At 25.1% G+C, this 20,041-nt stretch overlaps 11 protein-coding genes across 11 annotated transcripts, besides 4 other annotated features; 5 read left to right on the top strand and 6 right to left on the bottom strand.

The window, feature by feature from the left end:
* Positions 1 to 10: 10 nt before the first annotated feature.
* Positions 11 to 181: a repeat region.
* Positions 182 to 234: 53 nt separating this feature from the next.
* Positions 235 to 603: a repeat region.
* Positions 604 to 4,021: 3,418 nt separating this feature from the next.
* EHI_069390 (cysteine-rich surface protein, putative) lies at positions 4,022 to 5,009 on the bottom strand (the record flags this gene model as incomplete). The annotated part of the gene is made up of 2 exons (XM_650200.2): positions 4,022 to 4,223; positions 4,281 to 5,009. 2 exons carry the CDS (start codon positions 5,007 to 5,009, stop codon positions 4,038 to 4,040), a joined length of 915 nt encoding a protein of 304 aa, XP_655292.1. The 3' UTR covers positions 4,022 to 4,037.
* A 78-nt stretch (positions 5,010 to 5,087) lies between these two features.
* EHI_069380 (uncharacterized protein) lies at positions 5,088 to 6,650 on the bottom strand (the record flags this gene model as incomplete). The annotated part of the gene is made up of 1 exon (XM_650201.1): positions 5,088 to 6,650. One exon carries the CDS (start codon positions 6,648 to 6,650, stop codon positions 5,088 to 5,090), a length of 1,563 nt encoding a protein of 520 aa, XP_655293.1.
* Positions 6,651 to 6,777: 127 nt separating this feature from the next.
* Positions 6,778 to 7,261, bottom strand: EHI_069370 (vesicle-associated membrane protein, putative; the record flags this gene model as incomplete). The annotated part of the gene is made up of 3 exons (XM_650202.1): positions 6,778 to 6,996; positions 7,045 to 7,204; positions 7,257 to 7,261. 3 exons carry the CDS (start codon positions 7,259 to 7,261, stop codon positions 6,778 to 6,780), a joined length of 384 nt encoding a protein of 127 aa, XP_655294.1.
* A 172-nt stretch (positions 7,262 to 7,433) lies between these two features.
* On the bottom strand, positions 7,434 to 8,715 carry EHI_069360 (uncharacterized protein; the record flags this gene model as incomplete). The annotated part of the gene is made up of 2 exons (XM_650203.2): positions 7,434 to 7,542; positions 7,604 to 8,715. 2 exons carry the CDS (start codon positions 8,713 to 8,715, stop codon positions 7,434 to 7,436), a joined length of 1,221 nt encoding a protein of 406 aa, XP_655295.2.
* A 225-nt stretch (positions 8,716 to 8,940) lies between these two features.
* Positions 8,941 to 9,503, top strand: EHI_069350 (uncharacterized protein; the record flags this gene model as incomplete). Its single annotated transcript, XM_650204.2, has 1 exon — positions 8,941 to 9,503. The coding sequence occupies one exon, from the start codon at positions 8,941 to 8,943 to the stop codon at positions 9,463 to 9,465; it is 525 nt and encodes a 174-aa protein (XP_655296.1). The 3' UTR covers positions 9,466 to 9,503.
* A 99-nt stretch (positions 9,504 to 9,602) lies between these two features.
* EHI_069340 (uncharacterized protein) lies at positions 9,603 to 10,202 on the top strand (the record flags this gene model as incomplete). Its single annotated transcript, XM_650205.1, has 1 exon — positions 9,603 to 10,202. One exon carries the CDS (start codon positions 9,603 to 9,605, stop codon positions 10,200 to 10,202), a length of 600 nt encoding a protein of 199 aa, XP_655297.1.
* Positions 10,203 to 10,296: 94 nt separating this feature from the next.
* EHI_069330 (uncharacterized protein) lies at positions 10,297 to 11,577 on the top strand (the record flags this gene model as incomplete). The annotated part of the gene is made up of 1 exon (XM_650206.1): positions 10,297 to 11,577. One exon carries the CDS (start codon positions 10,297 to 10,299, stop codon positions 11,575 to 11,577), a length of 1,281 nt encoding a protein of 426 aa, XP_655298.1.
* A 206-nt stretch (positions 11,578 to 11,783) lies between these two features.
* On the top strand, positions 11,784 to 13,011 carry EHI_069320 (C2 domain containing protein). The gene has a single exon (XM_650207.2). It carries the CDS (start codon positions 11,885 to 11,887, stop codon positions 12,449 to 12,451), a length of 567 nt encoding a protein of 188 aa, XP_655299.1. The 5' UTR covers positions 11,784 to 11,884; the 3' UTR covers positions 12,452 to 13,011.
* Positions 12,498 to 12,578: a repeat region.
* Positions 12,516 to 13,001: a repeat region.
* Positions 13,012 to 13,110: 99 nt separating the features above from the next.
* EHI_069310 (serine palmitoyltransferase, putative) lies at positions 13,111 to 15,759 on the bottom strand (the record flags this gene model as incomplete). The annotated part of the gene is made up of 1 exon (XM_650208.1): positions 13,111 to 15,759. The coding sequence occupies one exon, from the start codon at positions 15,757 to 15,759 to the stop codon at positions 13,111 to 13,113; it is 2,649 nt and encodes an 882-aa protein (XP_655300.1).
* Positions 15,760 to 16,116: 357 nt separating this feature from the next.
* Positions 16,117 to 18,303, bottom strand: EHI_069300 (cullin, putative; the record flags this gene model as incomplete). Its single annotated transcript, XM_650209.1, has 1 exon — positions 16,117 to 18,303. The coding sequence occupies one exon, from the start codon at positions 18,301 to 18,303 to the stop codon at positions 16,117 to 16,119; it is 2,187 nt and encodes a 728-aa protein (XP_655301.1).
* A 163-nt stretch (positions 18,304 to 18,466) lies between these two features.
* EHI_069290 (protein kinase, putative) lies at positions 18,467 to 19,702 on the top strand (the record flags this gene model as incomplete). Its single annotated transcript, XM_650210.1, has 1 exon — positions 18,467 to 19,702. The coding sequence occupies one exon, from the start codon at positions 18,467 to 18,469 to the stop codon at positions 19,700 to 19,702; it is 1,236 nt and encodes a 411-aa protein (XP_655302.1).
* Between the last annotated feature and the right edge of the window lie 339 nt (positions 19,703 to 20,041).

The raw sequence follows: 20,041 nt of genomic DNA, 5'->3' as shown, positions 1-20,041 counted from the left end.
TTTATATATCAAAGGTGACACATCTGAACATCACACACAAATCTTAATACAAAACCAAGCTTCGACTCTCCAAGTTATTATCTGGTTATGGTGGTATTTTTGAATTAGAAATGTATTAAGTAATGCTGCAACTAGTACACCAATTTATTATGGTGGAATATTAATTATTGTACTATAAGAAATGGTATTTATTAATAAAGAAAATATAAATATATGAAGGTCTTAATTAAGAAAAAGGATCTACTAAAGTGTGGATAAGACTAAAAGAAAATTAGTCAGAAGAAAATTAATCATAATAATATAATGGTAATGAAATGTTTTCTTCTCTCTTTCATAAAATAAGAAAAATGAAATTCCTTAAAATTAAATCAGAAAACAAACAAAGGATTAAAAAGAAGAATTAAGCAGAAGAAGTTCGAAAATCCTTTAATATAAAAGAAATAAAGCAAAGAAGTGCTTTCTTCATACTCATAGAAAAATCTAAATGATAGATTCAACACAAAGATTACTCTTTTTTTAAACAGCGAAAGGATGAGATTAGTCTCACCTAAGCTAGGAAGAATAAATGAAAAATCGATTAACACTTAATTAACTATTTTTTGTTTTTTTAATCTTTTTCTTTATTTGTTTTTCTTTCTTATTCTTTTGATATATTTTATTGAACTTATTTATTTGTTGGTTTAAATATAATTATTTATCAATAAAACACGATTTTTCATTTATTTTATTTCATAGTCATGTTAAATGAAATTCTTATTTATACATTCAATAAAATAATTCATCAATGGATGAATAAATAAATAAATAATGAAGAAATAATTTAATTACAATATAAAAGAGAAATATTATTTGAAATTAATTTAATGAATAAATAATAATTTAAGAATGAATAAAAATAGTGTTATTAATCATAAATCATTCAAAACATAAAATACATTAATAACAAACACAAAAATATAAAAGAAATGATATATTAATAAAATATAATTATTATTAAATATTTTTTATTTAATTATACTGTAATTCTATTGGTGTGTCATTGAATAATAAATAATGTATATTTTATGTAAATTTAGATTCATTTGATAAATGATAAATGTAAAATGTTGAAAATAAACAATTTCATTGTGAAATAATCATATATATTCAATGTAATGTTGATAAAATGTATCAATAACAGCAATACGTGTACTTTATTCAATATTCATATTGATATATCAATTCTCTCAACGTTTTGTTCAAAACTAATTTCTAGCTATATATTATTCTTTTCCATAAATATCACATTTTCTAACATCATAAACTTGATGAATCAGTCCAAAGAAGTTATTCTTAATTGAATAACAACATATACTCAACTATTGAATAACTTGAATTTAACGGGTGATTCATCAAATGAAACACCAACAAGATATTGTGAAAATGTTATTTTAACTTCAATTTCATTATTTATTGAAATTCTGTTATATGTCTCGATTTTATCAAATGGAGTTAAATCAATTCTATATGTAGATTCTATTTTAGTGTATGATTAATCATTTCTTAGATATTTCCATTACCTATATTATAATTATAATTATTTGAACAAAACCATCTATCAAATCAATTCTTTTCATTCTCATTATTACATCAAACATTATGTTCTTCTGAAATATTATGTATCTTATCATCAACACAATTCTCATTTAATACTCTTCTTTCAATTGTTACAATTGAACTAAATGTATAACATAACACACAATTCAATTCGTCTCTAATTAGTGTTAATTTTCTTTCTTTTCTTATTTCAACTGATTCTGTTGATTGGATATTCATTTAATTAACTTCTCTTCTTCTTCACGACTTCTTTTTAATTTCAGAATACTAATATATTCATCAATCATCATATCAGAAAATTGTCAATCTACAGATAATTTGAACGCTTCTATTCTATTGAAATAACAAACAAATCTAGTATTTTATTGAATAGTGATATTCTTTTATTGATTCAACCATCATGAAATGTTTATTTTGTTGTTGGTAGCAAATGTATTGAAATCAATTAAATGTATAACATAAAATAACAAAATGAAAATGAATATTAGTGATATTTTTTACTCTTTTTAAATTTAAATATAAACCTTTTGAAAATAATGAAAATTAGAATCAAAATGAAAAGTCTATAATGAATGATATTTCATGATGAGATTAAATAAAGAATTGAAATAAATATTTAAACTGTTGATTGAATTTAACATAACTCAATTGTCTTTAATGAAAACAGTTGATTATTGTCAAAATAGATTGATAAATTTTACATAATATTTTAATGTAAAATAATGAAGAATGTAATATATTTAAAAAAAAGAAATGAACAAATATTAACAAGAAGAAAAATATTCATGTTATCATTCTTCAATAATATCTTATCTTTAATATTTCTATTGATTTGATTGAAGATATAAATGAATATAAATGAATATTTAATTAATTAAAATAATTCAAGTGATGTTAGATTTTGTATATTATAATTATAACTGATGGGGTACGAAAATTAGCAAAGAAAAATGCATCTAAATAATTTACAAAAAAGAAAAAAGATGCAAAATATTTTGCATCATTAGATTTTTCCACTTTATTATATTTTACTCATAAAATAAATAAAAAATATGATAAATACACAATATGTAAATATTTATGTTTATATTTTATAATCATTTCTATTCATTTTGTATGAAATATTAATGAAGTAGATTATTTGATGAATCATATTTAATTATTTTTATTCTTTTTATTCTTTTATTTATATGTTATTTATGTATCGTATTTTTATATATTTATTTCTCTGTTTATACTATGTATATCATTGTATTCTTCTTATTATCTATATATTATTATATTTTTCTTATTTTATGTTTTTTCTATTTATATTATTTAGATTTTCTTATTGTTATTCTTTTATATTTAGATGTATTTGTTTATTTGTTTATTCATCTTTTTCATCTTTTATATTCTTATCATTTATATCTATTTTCATTTTATATTTATTTTCATTTTATATTAATATTAATTTTATATTTTATACTTTGAATTTATTATTATATCATTTATTATCATTTCTCGTTTTATTTATCATTTATTCTTATTATTCTTTTGTTTTTCTATATTCAATCTATATCATATATTCATATCATTGTCATTTATATTTTATCACTTATTATATGTTATAATAATAACATAACACTTATGATTGAATATATAATAAATATCATGATGAAATTATCCACATAAATAATAAACATAAAAAATAATAAAATATTTTCAACAATAAAATAATATTAATCATTTTGCATCATTAGATTATACACTTTTTATTGAATATTTCTAATTTTTACATTAAAATACACAATTTATTTCATATTTCTTTTCATCTTTTATTATCTCTTTTGTTTTATTACTCTTTATCTTCTTTCTTTTTATCTTCTCTCCTTTCTACTTTTATTCTTTCTTCTTCTACTTCTTACTTTCTTTATATTCTTTTATATCTTTATATTCTTTTATATCTTTCTTTCTCTTCTTTTTCAATTATTTGCTTTTTTCGTTGCCAAATACTAGGTATTAAAATTTATAAAATATTTATCATATCAATTGGTTCTAGAGTAATAACCTAAATCTATTTCATATATAAAATAATAAATTATTGTTGATTTCAATTCAATTTTGTATCTTTCATTTTATTAGAAAATTAAGATATTTCCATATCTTGTACATTTCAGTTATTTAAAACATTTTTATATAATATCATATATTATTATTTTTTTATTTTGTAATATATAACATTTACAAATTATTTTAAGAATATTTAATAAACTTTATGCTTTTTATAACCTTTTTTATGAAAGTCATACTAAATAAGGTTAGTTTTAAATTTTAATGATGATGCTTTAATCAAAACAGAAAAGTCAACAAAGTTTTAGTCTTAACAAAAGGTAATTGTTATGAGATAAAATATAAACACTTAAAATTATAAGTATAACCCAAATCTGAAAAAGAACAAATTAAAACGAAAGAAGATAAACTTTAGTTGGGTCTGTTTCTTGAGCATTATTTTGGCTAAAATCAATAGCTTTCTTTTGAACAACTAATTTAGTAATAACAAATACTATAAAAATAACAATAAACGCACATATAAATGTTACAGAAACAATCAAAACAGAAATGAAAGGTAACGACAATTCACATTCCTATGATTTAATATTATATTAAAATGAATAGACAAATCTGAGTTTAAGAAAACAAACAGAATAATTAGAATTTGGGGTTTGAATAAATGGAGTGCAATGTGTAATTTCATTGTTTCTACAACATGAATTATCTAATTCTGAACAATCATATAAAATACCATGTTTACAATAATGTCCATCAAGACAACTTTCACATTCTCCAGCATTATAATATTGATTTTCAGAACAATTACTAACTAAGCATTGATGTTGAATATTGTCATCGCAAAAAGGATAACATACATTATTATAAGGAGCCTGATTTTCAGCACATTCCTGACATTTAGTTCCATTGTCAATACTAATAGCATTCATACCACAGAACTGGCATGGTAATACTTTTTTATCATACCCAACATAAATAGTTCCTTCTGGACATATTTCACAATTAGAATGATGTTTGTCAGAAATAAATGGTGGGTCACATTTGATACATTCATGTTGTCCATATTTATCAGTATAATATCCATCTGGACATTGATAACATTTTGCTGAACCTATTCCTGAATAGGTTCCTGGCATGCACTGTAAACAAGGAGAGTTTTCAGTAGAATAATATCCAGCAGTACAATTTACACATTGGTCTTTATTCTGGTTAGGTTGTTTTCCAGCTGGACATGAAATACATTTAAACTGTGAATCATCAAAATACTCGTTATCAAAACATTCTTCTTTTACTTCTTTGATTATTTGACTAGAAACACAAACAAATATAAGAATATAAATAATATTAACAAATTGACCCATAATCTTATTTTATTTAGTTATAATCTTTTTTTCAGTTTTTTGAAAACAGAACTAATAAAAAAATTAATAAGAAATGAATTAATTTTTAACAAAAATCCAATCAAAATCAAAGCGATCTGGAAGGTTTTTGTGTACAACATCAGCAAAGACACTTTCACTCCAGCAAAATGGTTCTTGATCATTATGACTTGGAGCTCCATAAATCCAAGCATTAACCCCCATTTTTTTAGACCCAATTTTACAATCAACTGCACCAAAAGGAGAAGGACGACTTTCATCTAAGTCATATCTAGCTGCAATAGTAGCTCCAGGTCTTCCTTCAGTAAGAGGGTCAGTTTTAAATTTATTAAGTAACATAAATCTTTTAATATCATTAATTGTTTTTAATGACTTGCCTTCTCTATCAAAAATTCTTCTTCTTGGACAACGAGTATATGAATATCTATCACCATATTCTCTTTCTTTTAAAGTATATCCAGACAAATCTCTTATTTTTTTACTAAATGGACTATTATATGAAGCCCAATATCCTTTTTGAAGAAGAAGTTTAGTAACATCCATAATTTGAACTTTTCCAGGAATTTGTTCTGCAATCATTAATAATCCTTTATTTGGTTGATGTCCAGCCAAATTAAATTTATTTAAATCTGTAACAATCCATTGATTATTATAAGTGCCACTATTATATACTTCAAAATTTTGAAGTAATTTTTGAATTGAAGGAGCGTAATACATTGAACCTAATATTCTTTGCCAAGACAAGACAGATTTAAATGTTAAGAATTGTTTAAATAATTTATTATTAAAGATTGAGTTTGTAGTTTCCATAACACTAAAATGATTTTGAGAAGATTTTAGAATGTAGAAATCATCTTTAGAATGAAGGAATCCAGGAGAAGAAGCAAAAGTCATAGGAAGTGCATTTTTAGTAAAAGGGAAAGTATACTTTTTATAAATTCTCATCATAGCATAATATGGTCTCCATGTATTATGAGAAAAAACAATGTCTTGGTTTTGAGGTAGAATTTTAACTATTGCAGTACATTCATGAAATATTTCATGTTGATTCATTTTTTCCATATTAATAGTTGAATATTTAGGTAAATTATCATTTTTAACAAGTTTATTTAAAGTACCTAAATCACCACCAGCATTAATATAATACATTTCTAATATAGATAATTTCTTTCCATTATCACAATATTTGTTATATCCCGATAATAATCCTCTAAATTGTTTAAATATTAAATTTTGCTCTTTCCAATATTGTGTACTATTAGTTTTGCATTGATTCGTCCACCATAAATATTGTTTTGCTAAAAAATTTGATAATGCTTTTGGTGGTCCATATTTACCATATTCATTTAATCGATAATTATTCCAAAAATCATATATTAAATGTTTTGTTAAATACCCTTCTAAAAAACCAGCAGCAAATGCTTGTTTCTCAGGTAAATATTTTCTCACTGTTTCAATTTTTAAAAACCCCCATCCTTTTGTTAAATGGGTATCTTCATATGATCCAAATGCTATAGCGTCATCTGTTTTTCCTTTTTGAATAATCCAATTATTTCTATAAACGCAACTATATATCTCTTCCCCTTTAACAAATATGCAAAATAAAATAACAAAATATAACATACTTTTATTAGTTCTTTTTTTTTTAAGTTGTTGTTTTTTTTTTGGTGATATTTCTTCTTCTTTCTCTGATTAAAAAGATAAATTAAATTAAATAATTGTATATATAACAAAAATTAAAAAAAATGTTTTAATTGCAAAGTGGAATAACAATAGCAACGATAATAACTATAATGATTATTGCTGCAATAACTCCAATAATAATCCATAACTTCCATTTTCTCCAACACATAGCTTTTTTCATTTCATGTGATTGTTTCTTGAATGTATTTGCTTTATCAACCATTTCATTTGTTTTTTCTTCTAAATCTTCAGCTTTTTCAAGATTACTAGTCATTTTATCAATATTCTAATCATTTAAATAATTTGTTCTTTTTAAATTTAAAGAAAAACAAACATTTGACATTATGTCTTGAGTTTCTTTAACATCATCATAAATGGCTTTAATCTTTTCATTTTCTGGTTCTGGTTGTAAAAGAGCTTGTTTTTCTGCCTTTTTCTCTTTTAAAATTTGAGATGTCTTCTTTCGTTTAGCTCCTGCGAATGTTGGTTTTCCACTAAGATATTAATTTTTCAATAAAGATTATTAAAAAAAAAAAAACAACGAACCTCATCTGACACTCAATTAAAATTAAAGTTCTTTTGGATGTGTTTTTCTCTTTTTTATCTCGCAATTTTTTTTATCCAAATTAGTTTATTTTTACTTCTTCAAGAAGGGTTGTGAATAGGGTTTCTTTATTTTGTATAATAAAAATTGTAAAATATGAAAAAGATAAATCAATACATTTAAATTTGAGCTGTTAATTTTTTATAAGTTTCAAATTTCCATCCCCATAATGACTTTCCAATTGTGATAAATTCTTTCTTTTCATTTAAATTCCAATGAGTAGTGTATCTATACATAAGGAATATTTTTTATTATAAATTATGAAGTACCTAGAAAAAAAATAACAAACGCTTGGATAAATGAAAGAGCGTGTGAAGGTAATTCTTCCCATGGCTCTTCAAACAAAGGAAATGAGTCATGTTCTTTAGTAAATGTTGTTAAAAAAGAAACAAGTGAAGCTACTTCTGCAGGATTCCAATTTGAAGTAATTCCAGTCACAAATGCTCGAAACATTAATTCTTCAGTTCTCATTCTCCATCGTTCCATAGCATCTAAAATTGTTCTAATGATTTCACCAAATGAGATGTCATTATTTTCAATAATTTGGTTATAAATGTTTGCAAGCCTTACACCAGCTTGACTATTTCTTCCTAATACCATTAAAATATCATCACTATTTTCACTTTCTTTACCAAAAGCACTTAATACTGCTCCTTGTGTTCCACCAAAGACAGGATTTAAATCAGAAAGTAATTTATAAATTTTACCACGTTCAGTTTTCATTAATGATTTTCTTCGTTTTAATTGATCTTTTACATGAATTTCTTCAAGACGAATCAAATTTCTACAGAATTTAATCCAAACATAATCAGCAATTTCTTCATCAGTCCAATTAGCAAAACATTCATTTAATATATTATAAAAATATCTTTCACATGTTTCTTCACCTAAACTTTGTAATAATCCAGTTAATTCTTTTTTAGGAATATGTCGTTCATGAAGATGTTTACAAACATTAATTTGATTTTTTATTTCTGGCCATGTTTTCCCATTAAAAGGAATAACTACTTTTTCTTCTTCTATTTGTCTCTGTTCTTCTACTTTTTTTAATGTTTTAATATGATTATTTATGGCATCAACCCATGCTGCTCCCATATCAGGTGTATCAGCAATAATTTCTTGATTTCTATGAACGCTTGAAATAATAATATTTGTAAAAGAATCATCTCCTTCTTTTACTTCTGCAAAAGATTTAGAATTTAACTCAATTACACCTTTTGGTGTAGAATTAGGACTTGCACTAGCAAAATAATAAATAAACTCATTTTTGATTACAAAATATCTTCGTTTCCATGAATGGACTTCATACCCTTTCTTTTTTAACCACCCTTCACGGACTCCAGGTTGTATGTCTTTGAGGTGTGTTTTCTTAAAATGGTCAAAGTTAGGGTGATTACTCATTTAACTTTATAGTAATTATCATTACTAGTTCCTATTAGGAACTTCTTGAAGAAACAAATTGATTTATTCTTTTTCAAATCAAAAAAATTTATAATTAATATAATACATTGACTTTCAGAAGCTTCAAACCAAATAAAATCAATTGAATGTTTTTTTTGTTATAAAAAACACACATATGAAAAAAGAAAAATAAAAAGAACAAACTTAAAAATCATAATATTGAAGATGCAAATCAAAGTCTTTTTGTTATTTGTATTTATAATTTTAGCTAGTGCCATTGAAGAAGATGAATTTGAATTAAACGATAAAATGACAATAAATGAAAGAATGGCACAAGTTTGGCAAATAAGAAATAATTATAAACACGATTTCTTAAAAAAACATTTTAGAAGAAGAATACCACCCAAATTTATTAGAAAAGTAAGACATCACCATTGTGGAATATGTGGATGTGCTACATTATTTACTACTGTTGATCGAGCTGCAGATGAAATTGATTATATTTCACAATCAATTCATAAAATGATTGAAAGAGAAGAAAGTCCAAGTAAATGTAGTCAATGTAATAAAGGCAAATGTGAATGGGAAGCTGAGTTAAGACGAAAGATGAGTCCATATTCTCATTGTGAAAAAGTAGGATTTTCTAATTGTCAAAGAAAAGCAATCACGAAAACGTTAATAAAGAAAAGAGTTGATTTTAGTAAACAACTTGATGGAATAATGAAGTTCACTATGAAAGAGAAGATATAAATTCATGTGAAATTTTCAATAATTAAATTTTAATTAATAAATAATAATAAAATAATATATTAATAAATTTTTATTTAATGAAAAAGAAGGAAAGAAAATAAAAGAGAAAGAACTTTTATATTTTATTTGTTAGAATAATGGAAAATACTCAATATCTTTCTCCTCTTCAACAACAATTTTTTAGTCAAGACTTATGTAAAGTAGAAATTATTCCTTTAAATAAAATTGAAAGACTTCAAATGATTATTGATAATTATGGTCCTTATGAAGAAGGTATTAAATATTCAATTCCTTTATGGTTGGCTATTCATTTTAAACAAATAGGATTATGTAAAATAGTTATTCCTCATTGGTTATCTTTAGAACAACTTAAAGAAACATTAGAAGAAGAACAAAATAATGATGATTTTACTCCATTACCTTATTATTATCAAGAAATTACTTATGCTTTAATGAAATATGCAGCTGATGATTTTATTGATTTAGATGATATTCGTGGTGTTTTTGAAGATATTAGATATTGTAGAATGGAAAAATTAAGAGCAGGTCTTAGAACAATTAATGAAGAATCAGAAACTATTATTTTAACGAATGTAGGTGCTTCTGAAATAACATTATTACGTGATTGTATTAAAAGATTATTTAATAGTATTACTTCATTATCTAATGCTGTTGATAAAGCAGAAAATGTTGATTATTCACACAATTTGAGAAATATGAATGCTCAATCTCAATAAAATAATTTGGTTATATATAACAAAATATATTGAAATTTAAAAGAAAAATATAATTTTTAGTTTTAAAAAAAACTAATAAATAATTTATAGATTAATGAAACGATTAGAAAGAGTTTATTTAATGAATGTTATTTTTTATTTACAAACAATAGATGAATTAGTTAATTTTTTACAGATTAGTAAGAATTGTTATGAGTCATTTCAAATGATGCATACAAATCCAAATTATTCATTAATAACACAAACAAAAGAATTACAAATATTTAAAAATTGTAGTTCATTACAAACAGTTAATGGAGAGTTACATAACATTAGTACATTTGAATGTAATTTTAATGCTATTGTTAAAATGCCAGAAAAAAGAAGTTATAAAATAGAAGATGATACAATTTTTTATTTAAATGAATTAATAAAATATTCTTCACGAATTATTAAATTAAAATTAATAACAAATCGAAGTGATTTTGAAATTCATTGGATAACATTTAATCAATTAAATGATTTAACTATTGAATTTTATGGTGATAATTATTATGCTTTATATGTTAATTATGAAAATAATATTCAATTTCCTACTCTTTTAACTTTCACTTTTCTTAATAAATGGAATTTTGAAGAATTAAAACAACTTCAAAATCTTAAAAGAATTTGTATTAAATCAATAAATTTAGGAAATGACCCACCTCAATTAGAATCGTTAATTTACTGTGACAAAATAATTCAAATTGCAAATAAAAAAAGAAAAATTTATTTTTATGGAAATAAACTAAATATAAAATCTCCTAATAAAAATGTTATTATTATGTCTAATTCATTAACTGAAGATATTAAGACAATTTCTTCAAAAGAAGCATGGTCTAGAATTGATAAATTTCATTTTGATTTATTCATTAGAGATTGGAAAAAATATTATCCAATGAAAACATTATTTTATTTATCTAAACCTTTTAATGATCTTTCATCAGTTAATTCTCTTGTTGAAATAGAAATTGGTAGTTCAATGATTCCTTTTAAATTTATTCTTCCTAAAAACATTAAAAAAATAACAGTAATAGGAGATTTAAACATTATTGATATTTCATTATGTAGTAGTCTTGAACTTAAAATACAATCACCTGACATTTCTATATTACCTTCTAAAAAAGAAATTATTTCTATTATTATTGATTGTCCTGATCTTATTCAAAAAGATTTAACTAATCTACGTCAATTTGAATCTTTGAAAACTCTTGTTTTAAATAATTATTCTAATTCTATTATTTTACCTGACCTTCCAGGTGTCAATATCATCATTCATAACAAACCAAAAAAACAATATCAAATTAAACCTATTGAAGAATCAAAGAAAAAATTTTCTCATTGTCTTATTAACTAAATTAATTAATTTCTCTATTTTATTTTCACTTTATAACAATTTCATTCAAAAAATCTTTTATTATTTTGAATGAATTTGGATGATTTAAATGATTTAAAAATTAATGGTTTTGGTCTTATAAATTAATTTATTTTTTTTTTCTTGATATTAATAAAAAGAAAAAATCAATGTTTTTTATCGAATTGTTTTTCCTCATTAATTTAAAGATATTAGTTTAGCTTGTTATTTCAAAAACTATAATATTTTAGTTCTTAGTTTTCGAGGAACTATTAAAGGTAACTGGAAAGAAATTATTTTAAATAGTACTATGAGAATAGAACTTAAAGTTATTGAAGGAAGAAATTTAAAGGGAGCTGATTTCGGAGGACTTTCTAGTGATCCTTATTGTAAAATTATTACAAGACAATGTACCCAACAAACACAAACCGTTTATAAAACCAGAAATCCATCATGGAATAAGTCATTCATAATGGACGTTTTTCCAGGTGAAGATATTAAATTTGAAGTTTATGACTATGATACCTTTGGAAAGAATGACTCTCTTGGATCCACTCATTACAAAGTTTTGAATGGTTTCCCAGGTCAAGTTGTTGATACTTGGTTAGGTCTTTCTAAAAAAGGTGAAATTCATATCCAAATTATTTTCCAAACGGGTGCACCAGCCCCAGGAATGGTTCCACCAATGCAACCAGGCATGATGCCACCACCCGGTGCTTACCCACCACCTGGATATCCACCAATGCAACCAGGTATGATGCCACCACCTGGATATCCACCAATGCAACCAGGCATGATGCCACCACCCGGTGCTTACCCACCACCTGGATATCCACCAATGCAACCAGGTATGATGCCACCACCAGGATTTTATTAAAAAATCTTCTTCCATTTAGTTATTTTTTTTTTTTAATAAAAATATGTTGAAGGTGGCATGTCTCAAACACTAATAGAATTCAAGCTTCGACACTCCCAGTTATTATCTGGTTATGACGGTGTATTTGAATTAGAAATGTATTAGGTAAAGTTGCAAAGGGTGTAGCAAGATATTATGATAGAATATTACATGGTGTAATATAAGGAAGTACTAAAGTGTGGGTAAGACTAAAAGAAAATTAAACACAATAATATAATGGGAATGAAATAGTCTCTTCTCTCATTCATAAAACAAGAAAAAATGAAAAAGAAAATGTTTAAAATTAAGACAGAAAATAAACAAAAGGATAAAAAGAAGAATTAAGCAGAAGAAGGATGAGAAGACATTAATAGGAAAAAATAAAGAAAGAAGTGATTTTCTCAATTTGCAAGAAAAACATAAGTGATAAGTTAAACAAAAAGATTACTCTTTTTTAAACAGCTCAGTGATTAATCTCGGCTAAACTAGGAAGAATATATGAAAAATCTATTAACACTTAATTAATTGCTTTGTTAATAAAAATATGTTTATAAAATAAACTTTGAAAAAGATTTATTATAAAAAATTAGAGAATATTTATGTAATGTATTAAAAATAAAACCTCATTTTATTAATAATATTTAATTTAATTTAGCAAAAGCTGTAATGATATCAGTCATTTTGGTTTCTGTTAATTGATTTCCAATACACAAACGTACAAATTTGTTTTGACACCAATCTTCATCCAAGTGATGTTGAAGAACAGCATGATATCCTTTTTCTTTTAATACATCAATTAATTGTTGATTATCTTTAGAATTTAATAAAACAAATGGAAGGGACTCATCACCAATCATCTCTACATTTTTTACTTGTTCTTTCATCATTTGGTTGAACTTATTTCTTCTTTCTCTTAACGCAATTCCCATATCAACTCCCTTACTAGCAAATCGTTCAAATGCAATTTTACCAGCACGACAAGTGAAAGGAGGGGCTGAAGCAGAGAAAATAAATCCAGCACCAAGAAGTCGTTGTCTTTCAATCATATCATAATGTCCAACGACAAAACCACCAACAGTATCACACACAAATTCCATAGAACCACAAAGGACATCAACATCATTAACAGTTAGTCCAAGGTGTTCTAATGTTCCTTTCAAAGTTGCACCAAGAGCTCCTATACCAAGAGAATCATCAACAATTAATAATACATTTTTACTTCTTAAAGAAACAATATCATTTAATGGAGCAATAGAGAGGTCATGTTGGAAAACACCTTCTGTTATAATAATAATTTTATTAGGATAAACAATTTTTTGTTTATATTCGTTTAATTTTTCTTGAAGATCTTTTGCATCATTATGATTATATTTTATAGTTGTGGCTCGTGATAATCTACATCCTAATTGAATTGGATAGTTACAATATTCATCAACTAATATAAAATCTCCTTTTTTACCATATACTGGAATTACTGATGTTAATGTATTATTTCCATAACTATAAACTAATGCATCTGTAGTTCCAAAATACTTCATTAATTCTTTTTCTACATCTAAATGTTCTGTTGTAGTTCCATAAAACGCTCGTGGACCACATGAACCACATCCAAAGTTATTAATAACATTAATTAATTCTTCTGTTCTTTCTATATCTTGATTAAATCCATGAATATCATATGAACTTAATTCAACACCAACGGATCTTGTTACTTCTTGTACTATTTTTCTATTATCAGAATTTTCACTTAATAAAGTCATTTCTCTTGGTTCTTTTGGTAATGCCTCAAGTTCAGATAAATCAACTTTTGGTGGATGATAAATAACATTTGGTTGAGTTGTATTTCCAAAAATACATCCTATTTCTTTCATTCCATTAATCATAACGTTGTATGTTTTTTCCATATCTTCATCAGTATGTGCTGCAGAAATACAAAACCTTACACGGCATGATGTTGGTGTACATGCTGGAAATCCTACTCCAACAACAGCAACTCCTCCCTTTAAACAAATACGACAAATGTCTTTAATTTTTCCTGTATGATATAACATAACTGGAATAACTGGTGAATCAGTATCACCAAGAACATGACATCCTGCTTCAATAAGTCTCCTCCTAAAACAAATTGAAGATTTTCTTAATTGTGCAATTCTTTTTTTTCCTTCTTCTGTTTTCATCATTTCTAAACATGAAATAATTTGTTGTGCTTCTACTGGTGACATTGGAGATCCATAAACATATGAATAACAATTAGATCTTAACATTGAAATAGTATTTTTATCAGAGGCAATATACCCACCTGCAGAAGCAAATGATTTTGAGAATGTACCCATTAAAATATCTACATCATCAAAATTACATCCAAGATGTTCAACAATACCTCTTCCAGTAGAACCTAATGCACCAATAGAATGTGCTTCATCAACATATAAATAAAATCCATAAGCTTTCTTTAATGCAATAATTTCTTTTAAAGGACAAAACTCACCTTCCATTGAATATAAACCTTCAACAACAACCATAACTTTCTTTGGTTGTTGTCCATTTTTCATTCCATGAATTTTTAAGTCTTCTAATTTAGCTTTTAAATCTAAAATATCATTGTGTTTAAATACTTTAACTTCAGCATTAGAAGATCTCATCCCAGTAATTATGGAAGAATGATTTAAAGCATCAGAAAAAACAACATCTCCTTTTCCTACTAAAATAGGAATTAATGTAGAATTAGTAGCAAATCCCATTGGTACAACAACAGCAGCCTCCTTATGTAAAAATTCAGCTAACATTAATTGAAGTTGTTCTTGTTCTTCAGAAATTCCTATTTCAGCAGCAAACCCAGTTAAACAAGCTCCTTTTGTTTTTAATGTTTGAATAATTTCTTTTGTAACAATTGGATGTCTTCCACCAAATCCAAGATAATTATATGAACCAAAATTAATAGCCTCTCTTATGTTTCCTTCAATCAATTCAAGATGTTTACCTCCTTCTACAGAAACTTCTTTTCTAATTCCTATAGAAATATGATGTTCAGGTGGTCCACAAAGTGGTCTATTAAAACAGTCATAAGAAGTGGTATAAATCTTTCTAACATAAAAGTCTTCTGGTGTTTCTCCTGTTAATGGAGGTTCAAAGTTATTTAGACCAAGCCAATAAAGACACCAGTCTTTATAATCACTAAGTTTAGCAGACCCTATCATCCAATAATAACCATATTGAGCATGTCTCTCAATACCAATGTATTGCCATAAATTTCCCCATGTAGAAAGTTGATAATTATCGTTGTTTTCCATTGAACTTAAATTTATTTAACGAACTGCCTTTTATATACCCTTAGCCAATCACTAAGATTGAAAACAGACATTATTTTTTGTCTGTTTTAAGTAGCTGCCTCTCAACTCCCTATTCGCAATTTTTTTGGATTTTGCACATGTCTGTTTGTGACGTGTCTTCTTTTTAATCAAGCATAACAATAATTCGAAATTAGTTGAAAAAAGAATATTTCTTAAAGTAATAAATTCATAAGAAATAGAAATAAGAAAATTTTTTTATGAAAGATTTTTTGTGAATTTTAAAAGACTTATGATGATATATTTCTAAAAAAAAAAATAATAATTATAACATAGATATATTATTTTATGAATTAACATCTAATACACATATTCATAAGTAGATGGGTCATCATCTTTTCTTTTCATATATTCTTTTTCGATAAGAAATTCAATACATTCTTTAATCATTATAGTTGATGGTACAAATTTATATGAGCTAATTTTCATTATTTCTTCTTTTAATTGTTGATATCCAATAACTTTTCTTTGTTTCATAATTCTTACAATAATTGCTTGTAGACTAACCTTTCTACTTTGAACGAGTTCTTTATTTATTTGATTTTCTTTAGTGATTTGATTAATTTCTTGAAATCCAATAACGATTTTTTTTCGTTTTTGCTCAGTAAAATAAGATGTTTTGATATGGTTATTTGCAATAACCCCTAATTTAGTTAATACATTCTCTGCCCTTTCAATGTCTTCTTCTTTTATTTTACATTTACATTTCCATTCTGTTTGGTATTGATTAATAAGGTCTAAAATAATATAATAAATTCCTGCCAATATCATCTCATATTTATATTTTCCAATAGTTACTTTAACATTAACCTTAGCTAAATTATTAAGCCATTTTAACTTTTTACTTTTTCCATTTTTTAAATATTCTTCTTCAAATCTGCTTTGAGCCAATGAAATACTTTTAGGGAGCATATCATTTGATAATGAATTTTCAGTTGAAAATGGCCAAATACCTGAAGTTAAAACATTAACATAAAGAGGAGTTATATATAATTCATGAAAGTGAGCATTTAAATTAACACTATTATTAATGTCACGAACCATATGATTCATTTTAGATACATACTCAAATCCACAAACAGAACGAATTCCATCAATACTACTTTTCTCAATATCTTCATCAATACTAACTGTTTTGTTTATTAATCTCCGTGCAAAATAATGAGAATTAAAATGCATAAAAATATCTTTGTTTTGAACTGCTTGTAAAATATTCATTAATTCTTCTATCTTAGTTAATATAACTTCTTTACTGTCTTTTCCTACTCCAACCCCACGTAATAGTTGATCAATATATTGAGCTATAAATTTGGGATGGAGTTCATTATATTTATTTGATGGTGAGTTGAGGAATTGATTTAAACGCTGTTTTAATTCTTCACCAAATAATGCATTTCCATTAAACAATTTTAAAACTTCACTTACCTTTGTGTGACAAAAAATATACCTATTTAATAGTTCTATTCCAATATCATTTGATTCATTACAAGTAAACCCATTTAATGTTTTGTTAAACATAGAAATAACCCACTCACCAAATGAACGAGAAAGATCAGTTAGTAATTCATTAGAGTTAGAACATTTATTAAGTGCTTTATAGAATAAAAGAATATATTCAAAATTTTCTGCTTCAAATCCTTCTTTAAAATGAACTTTTAAAACTTCTATCTTCTCTTTCCATAGTTCTTCACTCATAATTGATGAAATATGATCAAAAGTGATTGAGTCAAGATTACACCCAATCACCTCTTGTTCTTTTTTTAATAAATTAATACCTTCTTTTAAATAATTTTTCATATCAAGTTCTTTAATATGAATGTCTGCCCATTTTTTTGTGTACTTTTTAAGTTTGTTTAAATAATCATTCTCAAATGATGAGACATATAATCCAATAATATCACTTCCTTTAATAGAATGTAATTGAATAAGTGTTTTACAATACTTTTTTATTTCTTTCATTTCATAATTATCACTTTTCCCATTTCTGATTTGTTCAATAATATTGATAACAACTTCCTGAATTTGTTTTTCCAATAAATCAAAAATATTCTTTTTCCATTCAATTTTACCAATATCACTAATCTCTTTAAACTTAGCACTTGATCCATTTTTAATAATTTCTGTTTCAATTGTGTGTTTACTTAAATATTTACAAGCACGTTCAATATAATTAATGCCATTTTCAAATTGTTCAAATTCTTCATTATAACTCTTAAGTAATTCTTGATTTTTATTACTTTGAATAGTAATAGTAATTTCTTTAGCTCTTCGAGTAATAAAAGAATAAATATCATAATATAATCGTTCTCTAAGTCTGTCATCTTGTGAGGCACAAATTGAATAAACTATATTGTACAATAACATAACTTCTCCACTATCAATAACTTCTTTAGATTCCATAATTTCTTTAAACTTACTATATAAAGTGTTTTTGTATTGAGTATATTGTTCCTCAGAATATCGTTGAGTATACAATGATTGAAACATCTCTTTCTTTAACTTTACAGTTCAACTGTGATTTTTCGGTAGAATTAAACTTTTCCTTTCGACTTTAATAACACAAATTATTCTAGTATAATTTGTTTTTAAAAGCAAAAAAAATTGTTATTTTTTCTCTTTCTATTTTAATAGAACAAACTTATATTTTTTAATGGCAGAAGAAAAGAAAGTGATTGCGGAATTACAGTGTAACACAAAAGGGTATCCATCCATTTTAATAACAGAAAAGAAAACTACTTTAGGGAGATGTAACTCGGCATGTGAAATCTCAAATGATACAATTAGTTATACTCATTGTTCTATAATAACGTCAAGTATTGTTGAACTAGTAGGTAGACCAACACAAAGAAGATATTATTTTGTTGATACTTCAACAAATGGAAGTTATATTAATTATGAAAAAGCACCAGCCAAAGAAGCAATAGAAATAATGTGTTTTGATGAAATATCCTTACTTAGACCAAAGAAAGATGAAGGTGCTGTATCTTATTGTTTGATTGATAAAGAAATTATGAAACAAGAAAATGAAAAGTGTCATGTTTTTGATTATTACAAATTATCAAATTTAGTTGGAAGTGGTGGTACTGGGACTGTAAGAAAAGTCTATAAAGGAAAAGAAGTATATGCAATGAAAATACTTCATTATAGTGATTTGACTGATAAAAAGAAATCTCAGATTGAACGTGAGTGTGAAGTTATGTCAAAATTAAATCATCCTAATATTGTTAAATATTACCAATCATTTTCAGGGATTTTTAATAAATATATTGTCATGGAATTTATTGATGGATATGATCTTTTTCATATTGTATTTACAAACAATTTACTTAAAGAAGAATTTATTAAGAAAATAATGTTTGAAATTTTAACAGCACTATTATACCTCCATTCAATAGGTATTATTCATCGTGACCTTAAACCTGAAAATATAATGATACAAAAAGAAAGTTATCAAGTGAAATTAACTGACTTTGGGTTTGGAAGAACTGTTGACGAAACACATAGAGCAGATACTATGTGTGGTACTGATGTATATGCTGCTCCAGAAATTTATCGTGGACTTGTTTATGATGGGTGTAAAGCAGATGTATGGAGTGCTGGTGTAGTATTTTTTGTTATGGCTACAAAAGAATATCCTTTTATGCACAAATCTGATAATAACCCTGATAAAATGATGGTTTCTCATATCGTTAAAGGAGAAAGATATCATTATGATGAATTTGAACAACGGTCCGACCTCTTTAAAGACCTTATCAATAATATGTTAAACATCGATCCTCAAAAACGTTTTACTGTCAAACAATGTCTCAGTCATGAATTTTTCTCAAGAAAAAGAGATAAGACTAAAAATAAATTACCGACAGAATCAAAAAAGTCTCTAAAATAAAAGTCTCTTAAAGCTTAACGAAAATGATATTTGGATTGATTTAATTTGATTGTATCTCATTGATGAAAATGAATATTCTTTATTAAAAACGCTTGTTTTTTGTTATTTAAAAACAATTTAATAAAATAAAATAAATAATTCTTTTTTATTTAGATTAAAATGTTGTTGATAGATTTAATTAATAAGAAATTAATACTTTTTAATTAGAAACTAATAGCAAGAATAATCCCAAAAATATCTTAAAGCTCCAAATAAATAAAATTAAGATCTTTAACAAAAACCATAAAAACCTGAAAAAAAGGAGGAAAATTCACCAACACAAAAACAAAAAAGAGAAGC

Source organism: Entamoeba histolytica, genomic scaffold, assembly GCF_000208925.1.
Source record: "Entamoeba histolytica HM-1:IMSS scf_1104750517341 genomic scaffold, whole genome shotgun sequence".
Lineage (NCBI taxonomy): Eukaryota > Evosea > Mastigamoebida > Endamoebidae > Entamoeba > Entamoeba histolytica.
Note: the sequence above shows the minus strand (reverse complement) of the source record. Positions and strands in the feature narration are given on the sequence as shown.